The following is an 11,311-nucleotide window of genomic DNA, read 5'->3' as shown; positions in this document are numbered from 1 at the left end:
CAGCTCACTGTAAAAAGTTGTCACCAGTTTCAGCTTAAAAACATAAGTTCAGCAGCTGCCTTAACATTTTAAGTTAAATCAACATAAAACTACAAGTAATTTCAACCCATAAGTTAAATCATTTTAACTAATTTATTGTCCGGAGTTGAAATAACTTAAAAGTTTTAAGTTGATTTAACTTACTATTTTAAGACTGCTGAACTAAAGTTTTTAAGTTGAAACTAGTGAAATCTTTTTACAGTATATGTAAAATGTAATTGCTTTGATTGGTATTGATATTATATGAAGTATTTTAAAATCAGTGCATACACATTGTCTAAAAATCATGAACATTGCCACGACATCCTATTATTTCCAACACATCTGAAGTTATGCATTGTTAAATGTGATGAAAATTGCATTTAAAATATTTTTGGAATAAAACTGAATTTATGTATCACAAATCCATAACATAATACCAACATAATATTTTAATAATTTGAAAAAAGTGTAAAAAAAAATAATAATACAGCTTGATTGGTAATGACATGCATACAATAAAATATAAATTTAAATGTGTGGATTTTTATTTTTTATTTATTTTATTTTTTTTACATGTTATGTCTCTTACAGCCTAATTGTCAAGCTTTTCACAGACACAGTTGTAAGCACATACATTGACTGTTTATGTTTGTTGGTTGTAATGGAAGGGACAGTTATAAAAAATGATATAAATATTTTCCACATCCACGTTATTTTCCCATAAGTGCAGGCACGGACAGCTGTAGAAAATAACTCGTTTTGTTGCTTGATATTGCAAACTGGTGTGTCCAGTCCTACCATATTATTTTAATGTATTACATTATGCTGATGATACACGGGGCAACTTTTTTTTTTTTTTGAAATATTGTTTGGGCACTTTCCCATTGAAAATGGGTAACAGATTTCTATCTGGATAATTTAGATCAATCGTGGGCCCTGTATCTCACCTGGTTGCTCATTGACGGCAACATTTGCCAAAGTTGCCCGGCAACATTGCTCAAAAAGTTGCCCAGTGTATCATCAGCCTTAATTTTGAACACAATGCAAACAGTTTTACTGTTTAATGCATTTCGAAATTCGTTATTTTCCTGTGGCGGCTTAGGAAAACTCACAAATTACCAGAAAACAGCTTCCGCAAAATAAGTTGGATAAATATTTACATAATTTATTTAACTCTTTGTTTAGATCATAAACATGATTCATATTTATTATTTTATCGAGATCTGTGTAAAACAATAGAAATCATACAAACCATACCAAAAAAAAATCATACACCTGGTACATATTGACAAAAAGTGAAGCATTATTTGACTATGCCTTTAATAAACAGTTTAATGATTCCAGAAACATTCAGGCGTATTTCACGTTGTATAATCTCTGCATTGTAACGTTGTCGCCATGGTTACGTCGACCGCCACAACAAGAGGGAACACGTGCGTGGGAGGCGCGCCCCCTGCCTGCCGCCCTCGTCAGTTTCACTTTGCGCGTTCCCGTTTACTACAGTACACACTTCTCCATCATATAAACAGGATCTGAAGAATATGGGCAGAAGTGGATGAATTTTCACATACCCTGTTAAATAAGGGCTGGTGATCTGACTATGGACAAAAAGTAAGTAGAAAACTGCTAATTGTGTCGTAGTTTGTTGTACAGCATTCTTCCACTTTTGTTTTGTGTTGTGCGAGTTATACAATATACAACAAGGCTTATGATATCGGCAAATATAAAATAAAGCTTATGTTGCCATATAAAGAATGTATAAAAAAACAAATCTGTAGAGAATACATTGCACAGACTATACGAATAAATACGTTTGTAACCAGTTGGGGTCACTAGTAGCTTGCAGTATATCTTCCAGCATTAATAACTGCCAGTGTATTTATATGCTTCATAATTCATATACATATTAATATATGTGACCCAGCACCACAAAACCAGACATAGAGGTCAATTTCTTTTTTATTTATATATTTTTGAGATTAATACATTATCTGAAAGCTGAATAAGCTTTTCATTGATGTATGGTTTGTTAGGATAGGACAATGTTTGGCTACATGTTTGATACAACTATTTAAAAATCAGGAATCTGAGGGTGTAAAAAAATCTAAATACTGAGAAAATCACCTTTAAAATTGTCCAGATGAAGTTCTTAGTAATGCATATTACTAATCAAAAAATAAGTATTGATATATTTACAGTAGGAAATTAACAAAATATCTTCATGGAACATGATCTTTACTTAATATCCTAATGATTTTTGGCATAAAAGAAAAATCGGTAATTTTGACCCATACACCATGCTAACTTAAGACTTAAGGTTTTGTGGTCCAGGGTCACATTCTATACAAATAAATAATTATTATAAATTATCAAACTTGCACATTTAATTTAATGTGTTACAATGTGTTTCTTAGTAATTATTTGTGAACTACATTTAGCAATTTCTCACTGATTTTTAAAAATGACACGATTTTTTAAAAATATGTATATTTTTACTACAGCATTTCCTAAAGCATATATTTTGCTTTGAACAGAAAAGCTGTGAGGAAGAGACTAGAGACACTCATGAAGGAGAAGCACATTAGCCTTCCTTTGTTGAAAAAGGTAGGTGTGCTTTAATGCATTTTCCAAAAGGATGAGTCATAACTTCGTGCAGCACTATGTGCACATAAATAAACCTGTGCTCACGATGGCTTTACAAATATGAAAGCTGAAGCTTTATTCAGTGTTAAAATAAAGTCTACAAACCAAGCTTACACGCACAAACAACTATATGTAAGAACACTGACTCATCCAAAGCATGCGTTTAGGGCAGGACTGTCTGTTTGTTGGACCAATGGCAGGCAGAGAAGTGTTTTAAAAAGAGATGTTTGCATAGGTACCCAATCCACTTTTTTCTTCCTGTAAGCGTGGGAATGGCCATTTGTAAATTTTATGGGCTTGACTTCCGGTCTCATCCACGTCAAGCAAACTTGTTTTGCTGCTTGATATAGCAAATTGATGTGCCTTACCATATGATTTAAATGCTTTATCTTAATTATGAACGCACTGGTTTGTAGTGCAAACAGTTTTACCGTTTACTGCGTTGTTATTCTTCTCGTTATTTCGCTACAGTGGCTAATGAACCAGAAGTTCTCAGTAACATTTATACCAGTCCAGTATCCTGGAGGTTTGGCAGACACTACATCTCTGGTGCAACAGCAAACTCATAAAACAGTTAGAACGTGATGTTATGAAACTGTGTGTACCTGTTTATGCTGACACACTACAACTATCTTCATCTATTTTGAAAATACTGCCATTAATTTGTTTTAGGGATGACAACTTGGTGACGTTTGTCTTCGGATCATTGCACTGTACGTGTGAAACAGAAACACCGGTGGCATGCTTAATGGCTGTCCTGTTCTGTTTTCAGTTTCAGCAAGCCGCATCTGCATGTTTTAGAGGTAGATTTAAAGAAAAAATGACAACTGTCATCATTTACTTATCCAAATTTTAATCCAGTATGTTTTTTTTGTTTTCCATAAAACAAAAACAAAAAAGATGTTTAGGAGGATAGTTCACCCAAAAAAGAAAATTCTGTCATTAGTTACTTACCCTCATGTTGTTCCAAACCTGTAAAAGCTTTGTTCATATTCAGAACACAAATTACATTATTTTTGATGAAATCTGAGGACTTTCTGACCCTCATAGACAGCAATGCAACTGACATGTTCAAGGCCCAAAAAGGTTTTAAAGACATCATTAAAATAGTCCATGTGACATCAGTGGTTCAACCTTGATGTTATGAAGCTACGAGAATACTTTTTGTGTTTAAATAAAACAAAAATAACGACTTGAACAATTTCTCCTCTTCCGCGTCATCCTTCGATGCACTTTCGTAAGAATAGCAAGATACATGCACAGGAGCCAGTGTTCTCAACAGTGTTAATTTCATTGACAAATAATTTTCGTCAATGATCTTTTTTCACTGATGAAAATGAGATGAAAACTCATTTTGAAAGACAAAAATTATGACCAAAATCTATTGCCATTTTCGTCAACCAATAAAGACGAGATGAAAATGCTAGGGAGGGATTAATTCAGCTAAAATCTGCTGTGTTCAAAAATGTCAATGTAGACATAAATTTGACGACGCAAAAGAGAACACAATTCGGTCCATTTTTTGGAGCACAGACACAGCGACTCTTTCACACGTCTCATAAACGGAGAAATAAACACAAAATTATGTCCTATTGTCCGTTTTGACGAGTATTCACATAAACACACTCGGTTACATCTTAGGTGAAGAGAAATGCTTGGGAGACATGTATCCGTGCTTTCAGTTTTAAAGGGACAGCAGTCTAATTTAGTTGCTACTGTCTGTGGCATTGATGTTAATCAAGCAACAAAAAAAATCAATTAGTAGCCCTAATAACAATTAATCAAAATGTAAAATATAAATAAATATGTTTGCTTGAAAGAATGAAGAATGTGGTAAACAAGTTGTTATAAAGAACGCATAATTAGCCTATATAACCATTTGCATTTCATTGAAAAGAAGACAATGTTCTTGTTTCTTTATGAGAAGTGGTTTCATATTATTTTAATATAAAGACATGCGGTTACATTTTAATATAAAAACAGCAGTGTCTATCATGATAAAATCTATACAAACCCACAATGGGTCATTTTAGTGAAATGCTCAATACATTTTTGCGATTTTAGCCAACTAAATCTACTGGAGATTTCATCGGCTAAAATCTTATGATATTATATAAAACTAAACTAAAACAATTCAGATTACTAAAATGTTACTAAAACTAAATGGCGTTTTAGTCAAAAGACTATGACTTAAGGTCTTTGCATACTTTGGACAATAAAAAATAAATACGGCCTCACATTGTGTCAATCACATTTACACACTGTCTCCGAAAGAGCCGTCCGTCATAAAAAAAAAAATTAAATCAAGTTGAACCACTGACTATTTTAACAATGTCCTTACTACCTTTCTGAGCCTTGAACGTGTCAGTTGCGTTGCTGTCTATGCAGGGTCAGAAAGCTCTCAGATTTCATCAAAAATATCTTAATTTGTGTTCCAAAGATAAACGAAGGTCTTGCAGGTTTGGAACGACGCGAGGGTGAGTCATTTTCGGGTGAACTAACCATTTAATGTAGTCCTTTAATGTAAAGCAGTACAGACACTTAGAACCTGAATTTTGAAATCTATAACTTTGTGACGATATTCTTGTCTTGAAAGACTTTCTTTCTTTGATTTTAGAATAGGCACTGCATGAGGGGAATCAGGCAATGAATTGCTTAAGGTTAGTCATGGATATAGTGTTAGACTCTTTTTTTTGTTCAATCTGTTTGTGAAACGTATTACAAGATGATGTGCGTCTTTGCTTTCAAGCTGTACAAGATCCTCACAGCGCATCACTTTAATATGTCAGCTGGCAGAAAAACAGAACATTTGTTTTCTGAAGGAGCTCGTTTCAATCAGAGTGAGAGGCAGCAAAGACCTTGAGGCAACCGGGTTTCTGAGAGAAAGCCCACTTCTGCTCAACAAGTTACGCTGCCATGGAAACAGCCACCGCTTTAGAGTGGTGGACTGGTGCTGGTTTCAATTCTTTTAGTGGAGGTGTTGTGTTCCCACCATTCCTTTGACTGCGGGAGAGATTCACTGAATGTGGCACATCTGAACATGGCGCTGTGCTATCATTAGCTACAGTTTGTGCGGGGAACATACCGTCCATCTGTACTTACTGCTGCATATTTTTTCTAATTTAAGCATGGGGAGATTTATGTCACGCTATTAATAAATGAATGTAAATGTTTTTTTGTTTCTTGTTTTCGCATATGGGCTATTCTACAGAATTGGTTCAAAGTCAGAGTCATATTGTATTTTCAGAAAGTTTTGGAATAATTGTCCTCTCCCCAAATGTGTCGCTGCCAAAACACATTAATATATAATTTAATAAGAAGGGTTATACTGACATATTAAGAATTTGCTTACATCTACATTGTAAATGTATATATTTTTTCTAGTTTATTAAAGTTTTCAGATGTAAATAATTATCACTTACAATTTTAACAATATTTCAAGTGTGATTTATGAGAATTGTTGTATTTTGAATCCAATTGTTCTTTGTAAAAGGCAAAAAGTTGACACTGATTTCAAACTTTAGGATTTATTAGTTTGAATACATTGAACCAAACACTATCATAACATCTTAGTTGATAATTCAGCATACTTTATTTTTGAAAAAACATCCCATTTTTCGGTTGTGACATTTTCACCAAATGTTTTAGTTGTGACGGTTACCGTAGTATATACTGCAAAACATTATTAAGCATTATTAATAATTAAACATTATTAGAGAAAGACGCTTTTAGGTGTCATTCACACATGCAAAACGCAGAACAGCGGAATGAAAATGCATCTGTCTAGCACAAGTTTACACAGAAAAGTGTTAGAAAACGAGTGGAATAAATAACAACGGTCTATAGACACCAATATTTTAAATGTTGAATGACTTTAAACCTGAGCGTCACATTTTTAGCGCACTTTTGCCACATTTCGCCATATTTTTAGCACACTTTTGTCTTTAGAGACTGCAAAAGTCAAAGAACCCAAGCATAATGGTCAAACTAGCAAATTTACACAGAAAAACAATGGAAAAGCAGCACAGCAGAATGGAAAAATGAGAGACGCATGGCTAGTTAAAAACACAAGGTAAATCAATGCATTTTTTAAAACATGAAATGACTTTGAACTTGAGTGCTTTTTTAAAAGTTGAACTGCTTTTGAAAAGCGAGGGCTACAGCATATTTACAATAAAAACAATAGAAAAACAGAAAAGTGTAATGCAAAAACACATTCTGCGTTAGCTACAGTATCTTGCGAAAGTATTCGTACCCCTTCATTTTTTGCACATTTTGTTATGTTGCTGCTGTATGTTAAACTGCTTTAAATCATTTTTTTTTTCATCTTTGCAAAATTAAAAAAAAAAAAATTAAAAACTGAATGGATTTCATTGCGGAAATATTCCTACTCTTATCTGGGACCGTTGAAATTCAGCTCAGGAGCATTCATATTGCTTGTAGATGTTACTACACTTCGAGTGGAGTTAACCTGTGGCAAATTCAATTGAATGGTATGATTTGGAAAGACAAACATCTTAATAAAAAAAGGTCTAACAGCTGAAAATGCATATCAGAGCAAAAACCAAACCCTGAGGTAAAAAAAAAATCCTTTTGAGCAGAAACAGGATTGGATCAAGTCACAAATCTGGGGAAGAGTTCGGAAACAATTCTGATGCATTGAAGGTTCACAGAAGCATGTAGTCTCTATTACCCTTAATGCAAAAAGTTTGAAACAACTAGGACTCTTCCTAGAGCTGGCTTCCTGGACAAACTGAGCAATTGATGGAGAAGGGCTTTGGTTAGAGTGGTGACCAAGATCCGGATGGTTACTCTAGTTAAGCACCCTAAGCACAAAGCAAGAGTGGCTTATTGACAACTCTGTGAATGTCCTTGAGTGGTCCAGCCAGAGCTTGGTCTTGAACCAAATCAAACTTCTGGAGAAATCTGAAAATGTACGTTTGTCCCCATCCAAGCTGACAGAGCTTGAGAGGTGAAGAGGTGAGGTAAAGAATGGCAGATAACTGCCAAATGTGCAAAGCTAGTCATACCCAAAAAAGACCTGAGGCTGTAAAGGTGCTTCTGCTAAGTACTAAGTTAATGGTATGAATACTTATGCAATGTACTTATTTCAGGTTTTTTATTTTTAATATATTTATGAAGTTGTGACAATTCCGTTTTTGCTTTGTCATAATGGTGTATGGCTTGTATATTGATGCGGGAAAAAAGTAATTTAAAACAGTTTAACATAAGGCTGCAACATAACAAAACATGAAAAAATTGAGTACTTTTGAATACTTTTGCAAAGCACTGTATATTTTCAGAAAACAGTTCAGTTTAAACAGATTGCAGACTGCTAGAAACTACTAACTTCATCTTCAATATACTAATAAGCATTAAGTTCAAAACAGCAAGGTTATTGAGATATCAATCTCATACGCATCTTAGTTTCATATGGAATATGTTGACTGATTTGGATTTGGTGTCTGATAAACTAAGTGTTGGCAGGCCCTGGACCTCCAATGGAGTGTGCGTTGATGATATAGCCATTATCGAGATGAACTCCTCACCCGATAATGTTTCTTATGGGAGCTTACAGCGCTCCTGATGATATTGGATACTCCAAATGAAACCCGGCAATTCACCTCGGTCGTGTCAGGGAGCAGTGGGTTTCACCCTACACACTTGATTTACATGACAAAACCGGCCAGTGTTTACACACTCACACTAGCATATATAAGCGTAGAAGCTTTAGCAGTCAGCATAAATACACAACAGGCCACAATTTTATAATTACACTCTTAAAAATTAAGGTTCTAAAAGGAGGTTTTCACACCAATGCATAGAAGATGCATTTTAGGTTCTCCAAAGAACGCTTAAGTGATCAGTTTATAAAAACCCTCTTAAAAATAAAGCTTCCAAAAGGGTGTTTTCAAAGCCATATAGAAGAACCATTTTTGGTTCCCTGATGCCAGTAAAGAACCTTTATATTTAAAAGCATAGACAACCCATTTTTGGTACCCCAAAGAACCTTTAAGTAAACAGTTCTATCATGACAATTCTCTGAAGATTTTAGCACGGTAATTGATATGACAATGTTAATCTATTAGTTTTTTGGCAGGATAGATCTGCTTACATACGCTGTTATGGTGCTGTGAGTATTTAAGACATACTAGTAGCATATATAATAACCTGTAGCAGATCTATACAGGTGGAGCTGGGGAGCTAGAGGGTTTCAAAGGAACTCTTTCCAACGTCACATTAAACGTACCATATGTACGTTCCTCTACTCAGTGGACATTTCACATCGAATGTCACAAAGTGTACATAACGTTACGTATAATTGCACATACTGCATCTTTAATAGCCTTTTTTCATAACAAACCTTTTGTGCAATGGAAAGGTTCTATGGATATTAAAGGTTCTTCAAGGAACAATCAATGCCAATAAGAACTGTTTTAAAAAACGTTTTTTAAAAACATACACCAGCTCCACTTCTCTTCCCAAGCCAACATCATGCATTAGTATCAGCCTCTCTGAATTATTGACAGGCAGTTTATGAATGAATGTTTTATTTGGCATCAACCGGTGCCCTCTGGATCATCCCTAACCATGTGAACGGCATGCCAACAGCCTATCTTTCCTTTTGTCCACCTGTCCACAGTGATATTTCTCCACATGAGGGGTTGTAACAGTTCAGCTAGCAGTCTCTTATGTATTCTATTGTTTCAGCGGGCTAACGTGAGCAAAGGACACAGCTCTGTGGACAGCTGGGTTGCCCCTTCACCCTAACAAGGCATAATTGGATTTGTGGGAGATTTACTGACTCAAGAGTCTCTTTATGAGGCTGTATCATTATTAGAGTAAACTTCACAAGTGTTGACACACTCAAACTCAAATTATAGAAGCACACAACAAATCTCTGTCTGACAATATGGAATACAAGGAAAGATATTACATAATCGCAGTTCAGCTGTATTCTTAGAGATGCCTTATCTAATCCATCACATTATCAGAGGTGTTTGTTTATAACCAAATATTGGAGTTACATCATCATATGATGCTGATTATGATATAACGGGATCGACTGTTCTACTACACTGGTGACTGAGCTGTTGTCACGCAGACAGAGATGATTAATTGCGTGTTGATTAAGTCTTGCCATGTGTCACAAGCTGATGTAGAGGTGTGCTTTTCCATGTGATGTACAGCTGGGGTATCGCGAACCTGAAAAGCGTGAGTTTTGAAAAGGGAAACATGCTTAATTTGATGAGATGCCGTGCTTAAATAGTCAAAGGTTGGATTACAGTAGTTATGTCATCAATGTCATAAATGGTTATGATTTAATGTGGTTTTTTGATTAAAGAGATAGTTCACCCAAAAATTAAAATTCTGTGATTAATTGCTCACCCTCATTCGTTTCAAAACTGTAAGACCTTCGTTCATCTGCAGAACACGTTAAGATATTTTTGATGAAATCTGAGAGCTTTCTGAGTCTGCATTGACAACAACGCAACTGACAGGTCCAAGGTCAAGAAAGGTTGTAAGGACAACATTAAAATAGTCCATGTGAGATCAGTGGTTCAACCTTAATTTTAAGAAGATACGAGAATGCTTTTTGTGCACAAAGAAAACAAAATATAACAACTTCAACGTTCATAGTAGTGCCTAGTGGTATCGTGACTGAAAGCAAAGAGAAGAAATTTTTTCTTTGTGCACAAAAAGTATTCTTGTAGCTTCATAATATTAAGGTTGAACCACTGGACTATTTTAACAATATCCTTACTACCTTTCTGGTCAATAAAAGGTGTCAGTTGTGTTGCTTTCTATGCAGGGTCAGAAAGTTTGATGAGTTGGATTTCATCAAAAATACCTCAATTTGTCTTCCGAAGATGAACGAAGGTCTTAGGGGTTTGGAACGAAATGAGAGTGAGTAATTAATGACAGAATTTTCATTTTTGGGCAAAGTATCCCTTTAACACAGATCTCTTCAAAATGGATCCCAACAGCAGATTCAGGTCATTTGGTAAATTTGATTTGCTTATGGCAATGTTGGATTAGTTAAAGAGTCTTTTTTGAGTCAGATATTTAAATGATTCATTTGAAACAAAGTGATTTGGATTGAAATTTTCAAGAGAAATAGAATTCGTACAAAAATGTATGATTTTGTTTATATTATAATTATAACTTAATTACAAGTTATATTATAATTAAGTAATTATATTTTGATATAGGACATTTACAAAATATCTTCATGGAACATGATCTATACTTAATATCCCAAAAATTTCTGGCATATTTTTTTTGACCCATATAATATATTTTTGGCTATTGCTACAAATATACCTGTGCTACTAAAAACTGGTTTTGTGGTCCTGGGTCATATATGTCACATAACGTCAAATTTACCTCAAGAAAAAAATATATTCGATATAGTCACCATAAACTGCTAGAAACTCTAGAGAGGAGCATTTTGCTAAATATGTTTGCCCCATTTAACATATTAATTATAATTTTAAGTTCTTTAATGTTTCATAATTGAATAAATCCGTCAAGTTTTTATGACAGCCAACATTTAAATGTTTATATTTCAAAAACGAATTAGAGTAAAAATATAATTATCTACAGTCAAGCCCGAAGTTATTCATACCCCTGGCAAATTCTGACT

General features: G+C 34.4%; 1 protein-coding gene across 1 annotated transcript in view; it reads left to right on the top strand.

Moving 5' to 3' along the window:
* The first annotated feature begins 2,556 nt into the window (after nucleotides 1–2,556).
* The window catches only part of dyrk4 (dual-specificity tyrosine-(Y)-phosphorylation regulated kinase 4), a 49,650-nt gene continuing 40,895 nt past the window's right edge, over nucleotides 2,557–11,311 (top strand). The window contains exon 1 of the mRNA XM_073832051.1: nucleotides 2,557–2,625. Coding sequence (XP_073688152.1) covers nucleotides 2,587–2,625 — 39 coding nt within the window. The 5' untranslated portion in view covers nucleotides 2,557–2,586. The remainder of the gene's footprint in view (nucleotides 2,626–11,311) is intronic.

This window comes from Garra rufa, chromosome 25 (genome assembly GCF_049309525.1).
Source record: "Garra rufa chromosome 25, GarRuf1.0, whole genome shotgun sequence".
NCBI classification, from domain to species: Eukaryota; Metazoa; Chordata; class Actinopteri; order Cypriniformes; family Cyprinidae; genus Garra; species Garra rufa.
The sequence above is the reverse complement of the archived record's forward strand: the minus strand, read 5'-3'. Positions and strand labels throughout refer to the sequence as shown.